Genomic DNA, 21,797 nt, shown 5'->3' on the forward strand with positions numbered 1-21,797 from the left:
CTCTGTATTTAGTACTTTGAGAGCACATGGGTGGGTAAGCTTTTCTTAACAGATTGTGGGTGTCATTACTTTTTTAAGCAATGGTCTCATTTAGCAACCCCATTAATGAATTTTGAGGATATACCCTGCTCATGTCCATTTATTTCATGGACCGCTGATATCAATGGCCACTGTGTAATACTTAATTTCTCCTGTCCACTGTAGACACTAGCCAATGTAATGGATGTAAAGTTATGACACAGATAGCACTTGTTGCAGTAGGTTTTAACTGTTTTGGACAATCTTTTTTATTGGATATGTCCCCCAATAACTAGCTGTTTGGGTGAGTCCCACTGCTTTGTCATCCTATCATCACCAGGTGATCCCAAGCTCAATAATACTTGCACCTTAGTGCTGACAGATTCTGCAGTCACTTTAATAGCTCAAATTGTACTTATGAGTCAATTTGTTTTAATGAATTAATAAGCTCCACATGCCAATTAGGAAACTACACACACCTTTGTGCACTTAGAGTACTAAGAAGAGATGCATAAATCTGTCAACAGTAAGTAATCTGATTTTGTACAGTTTCCTGGCATCAGTAGGGTTTTCTTTGTGTAAAATGAGGAGTATTCGATATGTCCCCTAACTACTAGTTGATTGGGTGAGTCCCACTGCTTTGTCTTTCTGTCATAGGCAGATGAACCTGCGTGCAATACTTGCGCCTTAGTGCTGACAGCTTCTGAAATCCCTTGAATAACTCAAAATATCCCTATGATCTATTCGTTTTGGCTAGTCAGATCCACACACCAATTAGAAAAGTTCACCTTTGTGTACTTAGAGTACTAAGAAGAGAGTTAAATAATAGAACTATCAACAGGAGCTAATCTCATTTTGGACAATTTCCTGGTATCAAAAAAAGTAGAGACCATATGATTAGTGTAAATACTTTAGAGATACTTTACATATATTGACTTTTTTTAAACAAATTTGGAGCATCAGTTGAAAGTATAGCCACTTTATGTTTTGTAGTGGGGAATTACTTAATGTGTAGTTCCCCAATGTAATGGGTTTTTTTTACATGCGGGAGATGTTTTTTTGGTAATAGAGACTGGCATGGGGAAGTCAATAGGAATACTCAGGATTGATTGGGATCCACTCAAAAAATGGATTTGCCATGTGACCTGGTTCCATTATCACTCGAAGCCATGACGCTAGTGTTAGCCAAGTAGACTGTATACAGTAAGGCTCTCATGTATGCGAACCATATGTTACTCAGCTACTTTCGAACCCACGATGTCCTTAAGCAAATGTGAAAATCTACTGCAGAACCACAACAGTCACCGAGGAGAAGGCATTTATGCGGTGTTCTTATCATCTGTAATGTGGAGATAGATTTTGGGGTTACTTGGGGTTGCCTTCCATCTGTTCCTCTGCTTTGCGTTAAAAGTTGAGAAATGTGTCTCTGGGGAATATGTCTGAACACTAAATTCTGGATCTGCCTTCAGTAAATAAAAGGGGTTATGATAAATATCATAAATACTTCAAGTTTTATTTCAAGGGAATTTTCACTAAAGGATATGAGCTTTTCAGTGCCCTGTATGATCTGAACCGAGGGCACAACAGATGGTCAACAGTACAGTAATGAACATTTTCCCTTGAAATAAAAATTCCAAAAATGGAAAATCCTCAAAGGAGGTGTCCTATCTGAGTAAGCTCCACCCTAAAGGAGTTGCTCTTGATGATCAACAGATCACTGAAGTGTTCAAAAGCTGAAACTAAATTAGGGACTTTTTCTCCTACTGTATCTTACCATATTTTCTTTTCGAGTGCCAATAAGTATTTCCCGGTGAAATAAAAATCCAAAAATGAAAAATCCTCAAAGGAAGTGTCCTATCTGAGTAAGCTCCACCCTAAAGGAGTTGCTCTTGATGATCAACAGATCACTGAAGTGTTCAAAAGCTTAAACTAAATTAGGGACAGTTCCTGTTCATTTTTCTCCTACTGTTTCTTACCATATTTTCTTTTCGAGTGCCAATAAGTATTTCCCGGTGAAATAAAAATTCAAAAATTAAAAGTTCTCAAAGGTGCTGTGGTATCTAGCAAGGCAAGTTCTGTCCTAAAGTAGGATCCATAGATGAATCTGATCACTGATTGGTTCAGCAACTGAGACCACGTGAAGGACCTTTACTTATCTCCTAGTGTTGTACGACTTATTCCGAAGTGCCATTGAGAATGACCTCCTAAGATAAAATTCCTAAAAATGAAAAGTCCTCAAAGGTGCTGTCGTATCTGGGCAAGCCAAGTTCTGTCCTAAAGTAGGATCCATAGATGAATCAGATCACTGTAGTTTTCAGCAACTGAGACCACGTGAAGGACCTTTACTTATCTCTTACTGTTCTACGTTAACTTCCGAAGTGCCATTGAGACTTTCCTCCTGAAATAAAATTCCTAAAAATGAAAAGTCCTCAAAGGGGCTGTCCTATCTGTGCAGGTTCCATCCTAAAGGAGAACCTTTTTGACGATCAACAGATCAAAGTAGGGTTCAGCATCTGAAGCTAAATTAAGGACCACTCATGGTCATATACAGTATGTCCTACTGTATCTTTCCACATTTTCATTTCCTTTTTATGTGTTAATGAGTATTTCCATGTGAAATAAAAATCCCCAAGATGAAAAGTCCTCAAAGGGGCTGTCCTAACTGGGCATGCCAAGCTCTTCCCTAAAAATGGAACCTTGGACAATCATCAGATCATTGTAGGGATCAGCAACTGAAACCATATCAAGGACCGTCCATATATCTCCTACTGCACCACACTTTCTTCCAAAGTGCCAATGAGAATTTCCTCATGAAATAAAATTCCCAAAAATGGAGTGTCCACAAAGTGGCTGTCCTATTTGGGCAAACTCTGCCCTAAAGGAAGACCCCTTGATGATCAACAGATCACTGGTTCAGCAGCTGAAACCACAGGTGGTACCGATCCAGTATCTCCTACTGTATCCACATTTTCTTGGCAAATTAAATTTGATGAATTTGATGAATGGGGGTCGCGGAACCTCCTCTAGGGTTAGTTCCAAAACTATAGATAGACAGATTACTCTTCCACACTATAAATGCTTATGCTAAGAATACGCAAGGTTAAAATTAGCCTAATTTTGGTCCATAATTCATCCCATAAGAACTGGCTCTACCTAATCCTCTACGGTTAAAGATGACCTGTCATAAGATCAAAAGTGGACAGTTTCTGCTTTTATTTTGCCCCCTTGCTTCCATTAGTATTACATTTTGTTTGTTTTTCTAATCCACCGCATGCACTTGGCCCTCTCTAATGAAATCTTTGAGAATTGTGGAGCCACTCAAGCCTGCGGCCTACTTAGACATCACAGGGAGAAGACACTGGTTCATATATGGCCACCTAAGCTGGGTAGGAACACCATCAGGTTCCCAGTCTCTTGTTTTGAAAGACTGGGGGTAAGAAGTGGATATACTTCTCATATAAACAGTGACCACTCGAGTCATAACTAGAAGATGTTGGATGTGGACAGTCAGGAGAACCGACCTGGGCAGAGAAGGTGGGTCACGTAGGTTCCATAAATCCTCACGGTGGTGAAGGCCACAAGTAACATTACCTGTGGTCCTTCCCGAGTCCTAAGACTGAAAATGTGATTAATGTTGAAAAAAAAAACAAAGCAAAAAAAAAAATAAAATCCAGTTTTCACCATAGCCCAAATGTCAGGATCCACATTAGTCTTTCCGATTTTCCGATCTCACTCTTTTCTCCGAGGCCCATTTACATTTCCTTTGTTGACAAAGTTCAAGTAACATGCTTATTTTCTAAATTCCGGGCTGAAAAGAAATGGGCTTTTGTAAAAAATAAAATAAAATAAAAAATACAAAGAAAGTCCATTTTGTGCTGTTCTAAGCTCTCCCAGTACAGTGATGAACGCTCGGAGACAGTGGTGGTTACCATAGTAACGCAGACCAAGAAATAATCAACAGATGAAAAAAAAAACCTCAACACAAAGGTTTTATAAGCTGGAAAAACAATATATAAACAGAAAACAGCCATAGAAAGAGCCTTGTGATTATTAGAATGGCTCCGCCACCTTATATATTTTTTTTTTAATTTTAATTTTAACTCATTATGTGGGTTTTTTTCAATACATTTTTAACCTATAGGGGGCAGTCATGTTTTATTTGTAGTAATTAGCATCTTTGGTATAAAAAAAAATGTATCATTGCATTCCAAGATCTGTAATTTTTTAAATTTTTCATCAACGTGGCTGGAATAAAAATATATATTTTTTAAATATTATTAATTATTTTTAAAACATTTTTTTAGTCCCATTTTGGGACTTGATTGCTTTATCATTTTATCTCATACACTGAACTACTACGATAGTGCAGCGTATCATTCCTGCCAGTGAAAAATAGAACTTAACAGGAGTTCATAGAAGTTCTAACCGCTTAGAGGCAGCGGTGGCTGTTGACTGTGGCATCTAAGGGGTTAAATGTTAGATTCTGCCCATTGCAGCAGGGTGTCGGTTATCTATTGCTGTTGATGGCGCAGGGTCATCTTCTGGGTCCTCCCAGTGCCTAAAATGGTATGGTGCTTTGCGTTCAAACCCAACCACCATAACGACACCCCCTGTCCTTATATGTAATATTAGGGCAGCATACGGGTGACCCTGTTTCCAATCCCTGATTATGAACTGGAGCAGTTAGCTGAAGGCGCCACTAGGGGGAGCTAACTGTATATGGATTTGCTAATATTGGACTCAATGGGAAATGTATGCATCTGTATGCAGTGAGCTCCCCCTAGTGGTGGCTGCAGGTGGTCACTATAAGGAACAGTGTAACCGCAGGCGGTGAAATCAGATCAGTGCATTCTAGGCCATGTTCCTACACTTCATACATATTGTACCATTAATATTAATGCCTTTTATGACTCATATTGTTATATTAAGTACTGTACTGTCACTTTTCATGATTATTCCCTAGATACTCTCTATATGTTTCAGCATATGTTTTTGTTTTTTGACCAGGTGACCTAGTGTCTCGGGCGATGCATCACCTCCAGCCACTCAATATAAAGCAGCATGGAAACGGCACCCCCATGCACAACAAGCAAGGACCACTGTATTGGGAGCCTGAAGCCCTGTATACTCTGTGCTACTTCATGCACTGCCCCCAGATGGAGTGGGAGAACCCCAATGTGGAACCATCCAAAGTGACGCTACAGACAGAACGGTAAGAGTTTACAACAATTATCTGCTCACTGTATGGCGGTTATTAATATTATAGAAGTTCCCCAGGGCTAAATTATGGAGGTAGTGTATGGTTCTGTTTTGGCACTATATGGTGCTATTATTTTAACACTATTATTCAGTCGGGTTTCTAAAAGAGATATTTACTCCATAAATGTTAGATAGATACCTTGCATGCCGCCGGCAATGAAGTAATGGGTGCGCATGTGCGCTTGCTCATGCGCGCTTGCTCATGCGTGCTTGCTCATGCGCGGCCACTTTTCCATTTCCTGCGGTGAGCATCAAAGCCCAGCTCTCGACTGTACTTCATATCTGAACATATGAAATCACTGTCTGATGGATACATCTATTTGGAGAACAGGGCCCGTCCAAGCACACATACCTTTCAATTTTTAGAAATCTTCTCCTTTCAGCTTCTGTTCCCAGTTTTGAACATACCATAAATTTGCCACACAAAAATTACCATTTAAAAATATATTTTCAACAGGTCAAAAGTCTCAAATTTTTGCCCTTATTTCATTCCTGCTGCCCCCCTTCATTTATATTTAAATCTGCCATATGGTACCAGAGATGTGAAAATTATTTAATGCAAATTTGTATGGTCTTTACAAGGCGGTGTGACTCACAGGGTAATAATACAGAGCAGCCTAAAGACACGCATCAAAGGATCTGTGAGCCACGCCCCAGAGGATCCTAAAAACATAAAGATTAGCACTAAATAAAAAAGCCCATATCTCTGGAACCATATGGTAGATTAAATTAAAAAAATAAAAAAGGAAATAAAAAGGAATAAAATAACAGCAAAAGCTGGTCACTTTTGACCTGATTATAGGTCTCTTCTAAGCATCTAAAAGACAAGTAAACAGACAGTAGGAATTTAACGATACATCCCCAGGAACCGGACACAAATTTTTCCTCTTGAAGTCTGTTATACAACAGACTCTATCACATATCCAGCTGTTTATTATCTGATTTATTACAAAATATCCTTTAGAAATTCTGGAATCCAATAATGGGTTTCCAAGAGTCATTTCCATTATAAAATGTTATTCCATAATAAATCAGCAAAACACAGCTCTGTCTTGTTATCCAGCCAGTAAGAATATACAATTTTATCAGAGGTTGGAATTGGCATAAATTCTGAATGATCTATCTATCTATCTATCTATCTATCTATCTATCTATCTATTATCTGTCTATTATCCATCTATTATCTCTATCTATCTATCTATCTATCTATCTATCTATCTATCTATCTATCTATCATCTATCTATCTATCTATCTATTATCTTTTCTATTATCTTTCTATCTTCTATCTATCTATCTATCTATGTCGATATCACTGTGTCTGTGAGGCAGGAGAGTCACTGCGTCTGTGTGGCAGGAGAGTCACTGTGTCTGTGAGGCAAGAGAGTCACTGTGTCTGTGAGGCAGGAGAGTCACTGTGTCTGTGAGGCAGGAGAGTCACTGTGTCTGTGAGGCAGGAGAGTCACTGTGTCTGTGAGGCAGCAGAGTCACTGTGTCTGTGAGGCAGCAGAGTCACTGTGTCTGTGAGGCAGCAGAGTCACTGTGTCTGTGAGACAGGAGAGTCACTGTGTCTGTGAGGCAGGAGAGTCACTGTTTCTGTGAGGCAGGAGAGCCACTGTGTCTGTGAGGCAGGAGAGTCACTGCGTCTGTGAGGCAGGAGAGTCACTGTGTCTGTGAGGCAGGAGAGTCACTGCGTCTGTGAGGCAGGAGAGTCACTGCGTCTGTGAGGCAGGAGAGTCACTGTGTCTGTGAGGCAGGAGAGTCACTGCGTCTGTGAGGCAGGAGAGTCACTGCGTCTGTGAGGCAGGAGAGTCACTGTGTCTGTGAGGCAGGAGAGTCACTGCGTCTGTGAGGCAGGAGAGTCACTGTGTCTGTGAGGCAGCAGAGTCACTGTGTCTGTGAGGCAGCAGAGTCACTGTGTCTGTGAGGCAGCAGAGTCACTGTGTCTGTGAGACAGGAGAGTCACTGTGTCTGTGAGGCAGGAGAGTCACTGTTTCTGTGAGGCAGGAGAGTCACTGTTTCTGTGAGGCAGGAGAGTCACTGTGTCTGTGAGGCAGGAGAGTCACTGCGTCTGTGAGGCAGGAGAGTCACTGCGTCTGTGAGGCAGGAGAGTCACTGCATCTGTGAGGCAGGAGAGTCACTGTGTCTGTGAGGCAGGAGAGTCACTGTGTCTGTGAGGCAGGAGAGTCACTGTGTCTGTGAGGCAGGAGAGTCACTGTGTCTGTGAGGCAGGAGAGTCACTGTGTCTGTGAGGCAGGAGAGTCACTGTGTGAGGCAGGAGAGTCACTGTGTTTGTGAGGCAGGAGAGTCACTGTGTGAGGCAGGAGAGTCAGTGTGTCTGTGAGGCAGGAGAGTCAGTGTGTCTGTGAGGCAGGACCAGGGAGTGACACAGCTGGCAGATGCTGATAACTTGGTCAGTGGTGTTATCGTGCTGCTGCATTTCAATCACACATACACATCTTTTCAGAGCAATTGGAGGCTTTCGAGTTTACTTCACAAAATTTGCACATCCGTAATGTGTTATCAGACAAGACATGATCATACACTTATATTATTATTATTACTGAAAATCCTAATTTTGCTACCTATGTCCCATCAGCCTTTGCTTTAGACATGATAATGGAACAAAATATTTTTTGTTTCATTTTTTTTTAGTTTTGATGTGTAGATTCCAGGTATCTGCACCGCACAATAATATAACAAATCAATTTTGTACTTTGAGCAAAAATTGCAGTATTATTATTGTAGTTTCGCGAGGTGTCTCAGCACTATTATCCAGCCTTGGGTAAAACCAGCTTTCACTGTGATTTCATTGTCCTACCATATCAATTTTCATGCGACCTTCCCATGATGAGAGGCAGGGAATCCTTTTATTCGGTAACATAACAATGTCACCTTCATATGGATTTCTGATCAAATTACAGGCCGGTCTGTCCTGTTATCCTGTTCCGCTTCTTATCTGTAATATCAGACATTTGGTTTTCCATTTGAACAAATCTGTGACGGATAGTTGGGTTATGATAAAACAGGAATGAATACAAATATTGTATTGAGGCTGCTATATCATTTAATTACCAAGAGAAACAGAAAAATTGGCATTAATAATGCTACCATATGGTTTCAAAGTAATACTACCGCACTATGGTCTAAATATTACTGCCATATAATAGAAAGCCTCCAAAATAAAATATTATATTAAGGCCCTTATCTGATTTCATTACTAATAAAGTTAAAAATCAGCATTATATAACTACCATATGGTTCCAAAGATAAACTACCATAATACATTCTAAATATTACCGTCATATAAAAGGAAGGGCCCTTGGTTAAAAGATTGTATGAAGGCACTGTATAATTTAATTACCAAGAGAGAAATGGAAAAATCATCTTTATATCACTACCACGTGGCCCCAATGATAAAGTACCGTAATACAGTCTAAATATTACTGCCAAATAATAGGAAGGGCCCTGAGTAAAAATATTGTATTAAGGCCCCTATGTCAAAGCGGGGAAGAGAAAAATATAAATTATATCGCTGCCATATGGTTCCAAGGTAATACTACTGTAATAAAGTCTAAATAATACTGCTATATAACAGGAAGGTCCCTGGGTAAAAATATTATATTTAGGGCCCTATCTTATTTTCATTACACAGAGAGACCCAGAAAAATCTGCATTATATCACTACCATATGGTTCCAAAGTAATACTACCGTAATAAGGTCTAAATAATACTGCTATATCATATGGGGTTCAAATCAGCAGTCAGGGACAAATTTAAATCAGGCAAAAGGAAAAATTGCTCAAAAATCATCATCACTCCAACTGACACAACAGGCCCAATGTTTCGATGTCTCATTAGGGGCCCACAATAAAATTGGCGGTAAAACAAAAAAATAAGCACACCCCTACGAATATCATCCACCATTTCTTACAAGGCAATGACTGTTTTTTGCATATGAAATACGTCTCATTTGAAAGATAATGTGATAAACAGGTAACCTGCAAATCACTTCATTTAAAATGATGTTGTCTTATCCCTGAAACATCTCTCCAAACGGTCGGCACTATGTGTTTCCCTAGTTTCTGTGTAACGTGCGTTCCTCTGCCCATTGTTAAGTTTAATCCATATCTAGCAGTAGAGAAGCAGAGGCTGGTTGTAGGAAGTGGGCCGGGCCCTTTGTCTCTTTACAGGAAGTTGGAACGGATTTTTCTCTGTGTACAGGAAGTGAGAGCGAGACTTTGCCTCTATACAGGAAGTGGAGCTGGTATTTGTCTCTCACAATAGGAAGTGGGGCTGGTATTTGTCTCACTACAGGAAGTAGGCCTAGTATTTGTCTCCATACAGGAAGTGGGCCTGGTATTTGTCTCACTACAGGAAGTGGGCCTGGTATTTGTCTCACTACAGGAAGTAGGCCTGGTATTTGTCTCACTACAGGAAGTAGGCCTGGTATTTGTCTCACTACAGGAAGTAGGCCTGGTATTTGTCTCATTACAGGAAGTGGGCCTGGTATTTGTCTCACTACAGGAAGTAGGCCTGGTATTTGTCTCACTACAGGAAGTAGGCCTGGTATTTGTCTCATTACAGGAAGTGGGCCTGGTATTTGTCTCACTACAGGAAGTAGGCCTGGTATTTGTCTCATTACAGGAAGTGGGCCTGGTATTTGTCTCACTACAGGAAGTAGGCCTAGTATTTGTCTCCATACAGGAAGTGGGCCTGGTATTTGTCTCATTACAGGAAGTGGGCCTGGTATTTGTCTCACTACAGGAAGTAGGCCTAGTATTTGTCTCCATACAGGAAGTGGGCCTGGTATTTGTCTCATTACAGGAAGTGGGCCTGGTATTTGTCTCACTACAGGAAGTAGGCCTAGTATTTGTCTCCATACAGGAAGTGGGCCTGGTATTTGTCTCATTACATGAAGTGGGGATGGTATTTGTCTCACTACAGGAAGTGGGCTGGTATTTGTCTCACTACAGGAAGTGGAGCTGGTATTTGTCTCTCACAATAGGAAGTGGGGCTGGTATTTGTCTCACTACAGTAAATGGGCCTGGTATTTGTCTCATTACATGAAGTGGGGATGGTATTTGTCTCACTACAGGATGTGGGGCTGGTATTTGTCTCTCTACAGGAAGTGGGGATGGTATTTGTCTGTCACTACAGGAAGTGGGCCTGGTATTTGTCTCATTACAGAAAGTGGGCCTGGTATTTGTCTCATTACATGAAGTGGGGCTGGTATTTGTCTCACTACAGGATGTGGGGCTGGTATTTGCCTCATTACAGGAAGTGGGGCTGGTATTTGTCTCATTACAGGAAGTGGATCTGGTATTTGTCTCACTACAGGAAGTGGGCCTGGTATTTTCCTCATTACACGAAGTGGGGCTGGTATTTGTCTCATTAAAGGAAGTGGGGCTGGTATTTGTCTCACTACAGGAAGTGGGGCTGGTATTTGTCTCTCTACAGGAAGTGGGGATGGTATTTGTCTGTCACTACAGGAAGTGGGGCTGGTATTTGTCTCACTACAGGAAGTGGGGCTGGTATTTGTCTCATTACAGGAAGTGGGGCTGGTATTTGTCTCATTACATGAAGTGGACCTGGTATTTGTCTCACTACAGGAAGTGGGGCTGGTATTTGTCTCACTACAGGAAGTGGGGCTGGTATTTGTCTCATTACATGAAGTGGACCTGGTATTTGTCTCACTACAGGAAGTGGGGCTGGTATTTGTCTCACTACAGGAAGTGGGCCTGGTATTTGCCTCATTACAGGAAGTGGGGCTGGTATTTGTCTCATTACAGGAAGTGGGCCTGGTATTTGTCTCTCACTATGGGAAGTGGGGCTGGTATTTGTCTCTCACTACAAGAAGTGGGCTGGTATTTGTCTCACAACAGGAAGTGGGCCTGGTATTTGTCTCACTATGGGAAGTGGGGCTGATCCTTGTCTCTCACTACAAGAAGTGTGGCTGGTCTTTGTCTCTCACTACAGGAAGTGGGCCTAGTATTTGCCTCATTACAGGAAGTGGGGCTGGTATTTGTCTCATTACAGGAAGTGGGGCTGGTATTTGTCTCACTACAGGATGTGGGGCTGGTATTTGTCTCACTACAGGAAGTGGGGCTGGTATTTGTCTCACTACAGGATGTGGGGCTGGTATTTGTCTCACTACAGGAAGTGGACCTGGTATTTGTCTCACTACAGGAAGTGGGGCTGGTATTTGTCTCTCTACAGGAAGTGGGGATGGTATTTGTCTGTCACTACAGGAAGTGGGGCTGGTATTTGTCTCATTACAGAAAGTGGAGCTGGTATTTGTCTCTCGCTACAGGAAGTGGGGCTGGTATTTGTCTCACTACAGGAAGTGGGCCTGGTATTTGTCTCTCTCTACAAGAAGTGGGGCTGGTCTTTGTCTCTCACTACATGAAGTGGGGCTGGTATTTGTCTCTCTACAAGAAGTGGGGCTGGTATATCTCTTTCTCACTACAGGAAGTGGGGCTGATATTTGTCTCATTACAGAAAGTGGGTCTGGTATTTGTCTCTCACTACAGGAAGTGGGGCTGGTATTTGTCTCTCTCTACAAGAAGTGGGGCTGATCCTTGTCTCTCACTACAAGAAGTGTGGCTGGTCTTTGTCTCTCACTACAGGAAGTGGAGCTGGTATTTCTCTCATTACAGGAAGTGGAGCTGGTATTTCTCTCACTACAGGAAGTGGGGCTGGTATTTGTCTCTCACTACAGGAAGTGGGGCTGGTCTTTGTCTCGCCATACAAGAAGCGGGGTTGGTCTTTGTCTCTCACTACAGGAAGTGGTGCTGGTATTTGTCTCTCACTACAGGAAGTGGGGCTGGTATTTGTCTCTCCCTACAAGAAGTGGGGCTGTTCTTTGTCTCTCACTACAGGAAGTGGAGCTGGTATTTGTCTCTCACTAGAGGAAGTGGGGCTGGTCTTTGTCTCTCCCTAGAGGAAGTGGGGCTGGTCTTTGTCTCTCACTAAAGGAAGTGGGGCTGGTATTTCTCTCACTACAGGAAGTGGGGCTGGTCTTTGTCTCTCCCTACAAGAAGTGGGGTTGGTCTTTGTCTCTCTTCTGTCCTGCTTGTCACACTGCATCCAGGCATAGTAGTAGAGGCGGACTTCAGTTCAGGGCAAGCACAATTCAGGGCCTACTGGGAAATGAGTGAAAGAAAGTACCAGCACCGTCAGAGCTTTCAGAATTCTGCTGAATAGGAACTGACCATGCAAATAAAGTTGATAGCAAGTCACAAAACACAAGATTTGGGGCAGTTCCTCAACGTATTTATCTCGTATGTGCACCAAAAGCAGTTTTAACTTATTGTGGGAGATCATGACCATTGTCCAGGAGTTGAGCAAAGTTCAGAACAGTTGGCAACTATGCTTTACTGCCTGAAAATAGAAGACCAGTGCTATTACTCCAAAACTATAGGCTCTGTGCAGGGCTGTAAGTGTAGGGTCCCATAAGAAATTCTCTGACAAATCTGTCATGCTGATGTAGTCCTAGAATTCTTTGAAATAGGAGTTGTCATATAATTCATGACGTACAATGTTTCTCTATAATGTAATTTCCATTTCACTCGAGGCAAATAGAAGCAGAATGTCAATCACTGAAAAATATGTTTAATATCCGGGGTGACGTCTCCAATTCCAGAAGAGACCTCTATTCTATAAGCTAATTAATGACATAACTCATGTCTGTGATGTAAAACACATGATGAAAGCTGCTTGTGAAAATTCACAGATGGCTGAAGGAAAAAAAATAAAACAAACAGAAACACGAAAATCTGCTTCTAATGATGTTATTCTCTCCAGTTTCAAACTTTTTCTTGTTAATGTGACTTACAACGTATCCATCTCATCTTAAAGGGACGTGTATTTTTTTAGGTGGTACTGTGTCGCTATATGATAATAGGACATCAAAATAGAGCTCTGCTGGGATTTTGGAGCCGCCAAGACAGTGTCACAAAAACTAGGAGACGCATTACATTCCCCCCACCTTTTCCTTTGCCGAAATGTATCCAGCTGGTGTATGGAGTATGATGTGGATGAATTTGGTTTTGGAAAAACACTTCATTTTTTCATATGGACTCTATGAAGTTTTAACATGCCAAATTCAGAGATACCTCAATAAGCCCTGATGCCATTTCTTTCAATTATTTCCTATCAGATTCTGATTTCGTGCTAACCAAGTTCTCTTGCATGTTTTGTTCTTTGTCATAACCTCCTCTTATGTATGATTACAACAAGGCTTCTCTAGTGCCGCACTAATCCTCTTGATCTTTCCTCCTCACTTCCGCTATTACTGATGAATTTCGTAAAAAAAAAAATAGGATTCTTCCATCTCCTTCTCCATCTTGATATTGAATCTAGTGTCTGTAGCTATTACATTTTTTTAGCTTATTTTCCACAGTATCAGAGGTGTAGCTAGGGGTACAGCACAGGGGGGAACAAAACGCATATGAGTGGGCCCCTAACCTGGATAATCAAGTTTACAACTAAAGATGTTCTCCCTTATTACACCTCACCAGATGATAGAGCAGTAACTAGATAAAATACACTATACAAAGACCAAGACCAGTATTACTGATATATAGTGCCCACATAGAGGTAGGTTCCAGTCCTGCAGACCATATAATACGGTAGATTACAGTACAGTTATATACAGTGACTTACAGGTGATGTTCCTTCTGTTGGAGTCATTCATTCTTCCTTTCTTTTCCATCTAGCCCAGACCGTCAAGACAACTTCTTCCAGCCATTACTTGTCTTCAGAGTTTACAATTCAAACACATGTGATTTCTCACATCTTCAGCACAGTCCTCACCTGATTTACCCAATTGTTATCCTATTTGACCCTTTTGCAGGATTTGCTGGGGGGGGGGGGGGGGTGCTCCTCTTAGTGCCTCACATAGTAATAATGCCAACCTTTATGCTCTCTAAAAATATTGCTACATTTCTGAGCGTCCTAGAAAATAATGGTGCTCTGTATTTGTGCCCATAGAAAGTAATAATGCCCCCTACGATGGATATAATATCCTGTGTGTTCCTATAATGTAATAATGACCCTTAATGCCTACTTAATATGTAATATTTTCCTGAGTTCCCCTAAAAAGAATTAATGTCCCCTGAGTGTCACCTTAACAATTTATTATGCAACGTGAACTTGTCCTTTACAATAATGCCTCAAGTGCCTCACCAACAGTAAGATTGCCCCAAGTTCCGCAAATAGTAATAGTGCTCCTTTAGTGCCCCCACATATAGTTATAATGCCCACTGATCCCTTACATATAGTAATGACTCCCGATTCCCCCTCATATAGTAATAATGACCCTTGATTCCCCCCATATAGTAATAATGTCCTCTGATTCCCCCTCATATAGTAATAATGACCCTTGATTCCCCCCATATAGTAATAATGTCCCCTGATTCCCCCTCATATAGTAATAATGACCCCTGATTCTCCCCATATAGTAATAATGTCCTCTGATTCCCCCTCATATAGTAATAACGTCCTCTAATTCCCCCCATATAGTAATAATGTCATCTGATTCCCCCTCATATAATAATAACGTCCTCTAATTCCCCCCATATAGTAATAATGTCATCTGATTCCCCCTCAAATAGTAAGTGTCCCTTGATTCCCCCGAATATGGTAACAATGTCCCCAGATTCCCCCAATATAGTAATAATTACCCCTGATTCCCCCAATATAGTAATAATGTCCCCAGATTCCCCCAATATTGTAATAATGACCCCTGATTTCCCCATATAGTAATAATGTCTCCTGATTCCTCCATATAGTAATATTGTCCCGATTCCCCCCAATATAGTAATAACGTCCTCTAATTCCCCCCATATAGTAATAATGACCCCTGATTTCCCCATATAGTAATATTGTCCCCTGATTCCCCACTATATAGTAATAACATCCTCTAATTCCCCCCATATAGCAATAATGTCATCTGATTCCCCCTCAAATAGTAAGAGTGGCCCTTGGTTTCCCTGAATATGGTAACAATGTCCCCAGATTCTCCCATATAGTAATAATGAACCCTGGTTCCCCCAAAATAGCAGTAATGTCCTCTAATGCCCCTCATACAGTAATAATGTCCCCTGATTCCCCTCCCATACAGTAATAATGTCCCCTGATTCCCCTCCCATATAGTAATAATGTCCCCTGATTTCCCCATATAGTAATATTGTCCCCTGATTTCCCCATATAGTAATATTGTCCCCTGATTTCCCCTCATATAGTAATAATGACCCCTGATTCCCCCCATATAGTAATATTGTCCCCTGATTCCCCCATATAGTAATAATGTCCCCTGATTGCCCCTCATATAGTAATAATGACCCGATTCCTCTCATATAGTAATAATGTCCCTTGATTCCCCCATATAGTAATAATGTCCCCTGATTGCCCCTCATATAGTAATAATGTCCCCTGATTCCCCTATATAGTATCAATGACCCCTGATTCCCACATCTATATATATAATTGTCTAAGGGTTTTTCCGTCTGTCTGTCTGTCTGTCTGTCTGTCTGTCTGTCTGTCCTGGAAATCCCGCGTCTCTGATTGGTCGAGGCCTTGCGGCCTCGACCAATCAGCGACGGGCAGTATCAACGTAGATGTCATAATGGTTGCCATGGCGATGATGATGTCTTAAAGGTTGCCTTGACCAATCAGCGACGGGCACAGTCTGCCGCGAATTCTGGAATAATCATTGTCCATATACTACGGGGACATGCATATTCTAGAATACCCGATGCGTTAGAATCGGGCCACAATCTAGTATAGTAATAATGACCCCTGATTCCCTCATATAGAAATAATGACCCCTGATTCCCCCCATATAGTAATAATGTCCCCGATTCCCCCATATAGTAATAATGTCCCCTGATTTCTCCTATATAGTATCAATGACCCCTGATTCCCCCATATAGTAATAATGTCCCCTGATTTCTCCTATATAGTATCAATGACCCCTGATTCCCCCCCATATAGTAATAATGTCCCCTGATTCCCCCATATAGTAATAATGACCCCTGATTCCCCCCTTATAGTAATAATGACCCCTGATTCCCCCATATAGTATCAATGACCCCTGATTCCCCCATATAGTAATAATGACCCCTGATTCCCCCATATAGTAATAATGACCCCTGATTCCCCCCTTATAGTAATAATGACCCCTGATTCCCCCCATAGTCCATGGCTCCCGCTCTATCACAGGGTGTAACTTTATAAGCGTCCAATGCCTGCCGATAGTTATGTGTGCTGGACGCCCCAGATGGGTCCCACTGTGTCAGTGATCTCGGCCAGTCTTCCCTCTTGCCCTACATACAGTACGGTGTTCTTACTTCGTCTGATTTCTGCACAAATAAATATATTATATAAATATACATATTATACATATCATTTTGCCAGAAAATATAATAGAATTTTTGTCTTGATAGAATATTTTTTGGAGAAATTAAGAAAAAAGTTGTGCAAAGAAGAATGAGATAGTTGTCCACGGGAACCAATCAAGTCAGAGCTTTCCCATCCTGCCTTAGAAAAGCTGCAATTTGATTGGTTGTAATAGACACCGCCCTTGTTTTTGTTTGGACTTTCTGTAATTAGTATTTCTTTTTTTTTTTTCTTTTTTCATTAAATCCCATGTTTCTTGACTTCTTAGAATTCTTGGGAGAAGTCACTGTGGGATGTGGTTGGGTATGCAGTAAGCGCTCTCTTTTTTTTTCCATTCCTCTTAAATCTGTGGTTTATTTTGGAAAGTGCTGAGATTTGTTCGGGTTACTCTGTAAAATGTGCACAGATGCAAGTCAACGCAAGAGAAAATAAAAAAAAATATTTTGGAGACGTGCCCAGACGGATTTATATTGTGCTATGTAGTGTGGCAGAAGTTACCATGCAGCATCCAGCCCGTCACTGCGGAGGTGGGGAATATTTGGGACAGATTTGTAACATAGTTTGAAGAAAATTTACTTAGAATTTAATTTTTTTAAGCAGTCTAGGGCTTGTTCACACGTAGCATTTTTTTCTTATAGCGTTTTTATAGTAACAGAAAAATTAATTGGATTTCTAAATTTTTTTGCATTTATTTATTTTCCATTTATGGATTTTTATCCTTTTTTTATTTGTAGGGAGTTTTATATTTATTTTGTTTCTTTTTTACTTCTTATTTAAAAAAAAAAAAAATCTTGTCAATTCTTTCAGGCCGTGTTCACACATAATGATAATGCTTTTTTTCTGCAAAAAATACTCAATGACTGTCTTATCTAATTATAATTATTAATAATAATAATAATTATTATTATTATTGCATTTTTGCTGTGTTTTTTTTCTTTTATACGATGCTTTTTTGGTGCAAATTTGAAGCGAATTTAATATGCATTTTTAATGTAAATGTTTTCAGGTTACCCATAGAAGCCTATAGAGGAAAAAAATGCACTGAAAAATTCACATAAAAGTACAGTAGGCATGGGTTTTTATGAAATCACATCTAAATTTGCTTGAACAGTTAAACTCAGCAGATTTTCAACATAAAAAAACGCAGCGGGAAAAAAGCGGAGGAAAAAAATGCACTTTGTTTTTTTATGGCATTTTTTCCCAATGAGATCAAAATGGGCTAGCACCAAAAAAAGAAAAAAACGGAACAAAAATAGGTGTAATTTTTCACTATAGTTTTCTTGTCCTAGCCTGCCAAAATATATAACAATGCATAAAAAAAGCTAAGATTAAAAAGAAAATAATAATCACTTCACAGAGTTCTCCACTACGAGGCACTTGGCACCTTTTATTACGTTCCTTTCTTGCCAACACTGATAACATCTCTCATTTTCAGAAATCCACTCTCCGTTATGTCCCTATTTCTCCATTTTATGCCTAAAAAAATATGGACATGTTAGACAAATATTTGTATATGTAGAGTCATCGATCTTGAGTGTCCTTTATGCCCAATGTGTGTCCAAACTCATAGGTCAAAGTCCTTGTACTCGAGCGCTCATCTGGAAGAGGTGGCGGACTGCCAAACGTTCAGCCGACTGCCACCTAATTTGTATGGCCGGATGAAACAAACCTTTGGTCCCAGTTTAGAGAACAAAAGGACTTTGCAACTACTCAATCCTTAGAGGTAGGTCTTCAGGTTCCTTCATGCCCAATGTGTGTCCCAACTAATAGGTCAAAGTCCTTGCACTCGACCGCTCTTCTGGAAGAGGTGGTGGTCTGCCGACTATTCAGCCGACTGCCACCTAATTTGTATGGCCGGAAGAAACAAACCTTTGGTCCCAGTTTAGAGAACAAAAGGACTTTGCAACTACTCAATCCTTAGAGGTAGGTCTTCAGGTTCCTTCATGCCCAATGTGTGTCCCAACTAATAGGTCAAAGTCCTTGCACTCGACCGCTCTTCTGGAAGAGGTGGCGGTCTGCCGAACGTTCAACCGACTGCCATCTAATTTGTATGGCCGGATGAAACAAACCTTTGGCCCCAATTTAGAGAACAAAGGGACTTTGCAACTGCTCAATCTTTGTCTCTCCGAGAACAAAAGGACTTTTGCAACTACTCAATCCTTATCTTCCTTGACATCTGCATTTGGGGCCGCTCCATAGAAATCGGTGGATTGAGCCAATATACTGTACATACACAAGGTTTTCACCCAGCTTAAGGTTTGGTCTACTTGGTGGCTTTAGCATAGGTTGTTGCTCAATGGCGCTGTGATCAAAGAGCAGTCATGAAAAAGTTGTAACCGCTTGGACTTTTTGCACCTTACTCATCGGAGTACCTTGAGGGTTGCAATGCAACCCCGTTCACTTGCATTTTCGGAAGCATAGAGTGATCTTTGACTTCGTGGCCAAACTCGTCGTTTAGCCCCAACTTGACATCAGATGTCACTAAACCTGTCCATAGAATTGCAAACACGGTCAATTTTGGGAAGATCTGGCCAAATTTGATCATCCATTGGGTTGTTTGTATGAACGATCCAATCATCATCTGGTGAGGTTTGAAAAAGTCGCAGTCATGATGACTGGGCATGCACATCTAGTTTCAGCTTTTCGTGACCCCCTTGTCCAGCTGATAAAAGTATATTTATTATTATTTAACGGCTTTCAGCTCGATCTCGAGCCATGGCGACTTGATGGATGAATGATCTGTAGGAAGATTGATCTTCTGTAAGCCTAGATAGGTCCACCAGGGTCTTCTCCGCCGTTATCTTGATTGTATCAAGCCATGTTGCTGGTCTTCTTCTCTACCTTGTTCCTTCTATACTTCTGACCATGTTACTGGGCACCATAAAATATGCCCAATCTGCCAATGATTTGCAGATAAGTATCTGATCATCAGGCCAATCCTGCCTAGTGTCAGTTCAGTATGTGGATTGATAGGACCATCAGTGTAGACTTGGCCAAAAATGACATCAGCAAGAGCAACGACAGGAACCTGCAGCGCCAATCCTGAAAATCGTCTTTGTGCTCGTTATATATCCATGTCACTCCCGTTTATTTAGCAGTGCCGCTCTTGTCAGGGTCCCAAACCTCAGAGATAAAGAGTGAATGGCTGAGAGATACGGTGTGTGAATAGCTACTTGAGTTGAAGTAGGTGTTTTCCGTCCTTGTGACAAAGCCACATTCTCCGCGGTACGGCCGCTGTTGGCAAGCGGGATCTGACACAGCTAACGATAAAGTGTCTTTTATATTTTAATGTCACCATTGTATTATTAAACCTGTGTCCTACGATCATCTGTATCACTGACATGGACTCTTCATGTTCTTTAATTTCTAACAATACGGTCAGTCAGTCTGGGAGAACTGAGATTTAAGGGGAGGCTGTTAGGACGAAAACTAGTACAATTATGGATGTATAAGTTGAAGAAAAACAAGAAAAATTATACCTGTCTTGTAGTAATCTAAAGTGACAAAGCTGAGAAAATGAGCTCTACTGTCATGTAGAGTTCTCTGCAGAAGGATCGCGGTCCTTTTTATACCCACATCTATCCTCCAGGCCATCATCCACAGGTTATAGGTAAGGTGGAATGAGGTCATCTCATTGTTCAAGTATTCAATCAATCTGCATAGTTTATCCTTCATTGTTTGCAGGTCAACAAGCTGCATGGACTGATACAATGTGTAATCAACATATTAGCAAACATCAATTGTTCAATGACCCTGTGTCCCTGTTCTCAAAGGACAGCAGCACAATAAACTGCAAAAAAACATCAATTTAAGAGTCAACATTCAGGCTCATATGAACAATGACCTATGTCTCCTGACCTACAGAAAAATACGTCTGGCATAATGAAGAATAAAAGCTGCATCATCACAGCCTAGAAGTGCATTAGGGGCGTGTCAATAAACTATGAGTGCTTCAACCCGCCCCCAATACACTTCCACTTATGACATGGATTAAAAGCTTGATTTCTCAGCTCTTGCACATCGGATTACTGCAAAACAGGTATCATTTTTAGTGTTCTATGATCTATACATCCTTACAGGTTTACATTTAAGAGTTGATAAAACTGTCTGGACTTTTTTATCCAGAGGTATGACTGTATAGGTCCTGATACAACAATATAAATGACCATGTAGTATTTCTTGGTTATCCATCCCGTGGTACAGCTTTATATATTACCTTCATAACTTTAGAGAGCTGGTCATTCCGTTCTTCTAGTTTGACACTTGGACCACTCTCTAACTGAGCTGACTTAGATGGTTCAGTACTGATTTAGTTGGATCTAAATGGCTAAACCATGTCCTGCCTGTGTAGTGACTCTCTGTGATGGGTGCACTGTGGCTTGCTCTGTTATGGGTGCACTGTGGCTCGCTCTGTGATGGGTGCACTGTGGCTCTCTCTGTTATGGGTGCACTGTGGCTCCCTCTGTTATGGGTGCACTGTGGCTCTCTCTGTTATGGGTGCACTGTGGCTCTCTCTGTGATGGGTGCACTGTGGCTCGCTCTGTTATGGGTGCACTGTGGCTCGCTCTGTTATGGGTGCACTGTGGCTCGCTCTGTTATGGGTGCACTGTGGCTCGCTCTGTTATGGGTGCACTGTGGCTCGCTCTGTTATGGGTGCATTATGGCTCGCTCTGTGATGGGTACACTGGATCGCTCTATTATGGGTGCACTGTGGATCGCTCTGTTATGGGTGCACTGTGGCTCGCTCTATTACGGGTGCACTGTGGCTCGCTCTGTTATGGGTGCACTGTGGCTCGCTCTGTGATGGGTGCACTGTGGATCGCTTCTATTATGGGTGCACTGTGGCTCTCTCTGTTATGGGTGTACAGTGGCTCTCTCTGTTATGGTGCACTGTGGCTCGCTCTGTTATGGGTGCACTGTTGCTCGCTCTGTTAGAGGTAATGACAAATTTCAGGGCCATCAAAATACTGGGACTGAGATGAATCCTCCTGGGCTGGAATCTTAATAAATAACCATTCCGCAGGTGTCTACAATTATTTGAAGCTTTAGACGCCCCTCAATCCATTTCTCACTGCGTCTTTGTCCCTCTTGAAATGTCATTTATGTCCTGGTGAGATTT

The 21,797-nt window shown here is 41.3% G+C and overlaps 1 protein-coding gene across 2 annotated transcripts in view; it reads left to right on the top strand.

The window, feature by feature from the left end:
- The window catches only part of ABTB3 (ankyrin repeat and BTB domain containing 3), a 195,651-nt gene that overhangs the window by 122,241 nt on the left and 51,613 nt on the right, over positions 1-21,797 (top strand). For both annotated transcript variants that reach the window (XM_077266487.1, XM_077266486.1), the window contains one exon: positions 5,026-5,230. In XM_077266487.1, coding sequence (XP_077122602.1) covers positions 5,026-5,230 — 205 coding nt within the window. The remainder of the gene's footprint in view (positions 1-5,025; positions 5,231-21,797) is intronic.

This window comes from Ranitomeya variabilis, chromosome 5 (genome assembly GCF_051348905.1).
Source record: "Ranitomeya variabilis isolate aRanVar5 chromosome 5, aRanVar5.hap1, whole genome shotgun sequence".
In the NCBI taxonomy this organism is placed as follows: domain Eukaryota; kingdom Metazoa; phylum Chordata; class Amphibia; order Anura; family Dendrobatidae; genus Ranitomeya; species Ranitomeya variabilis.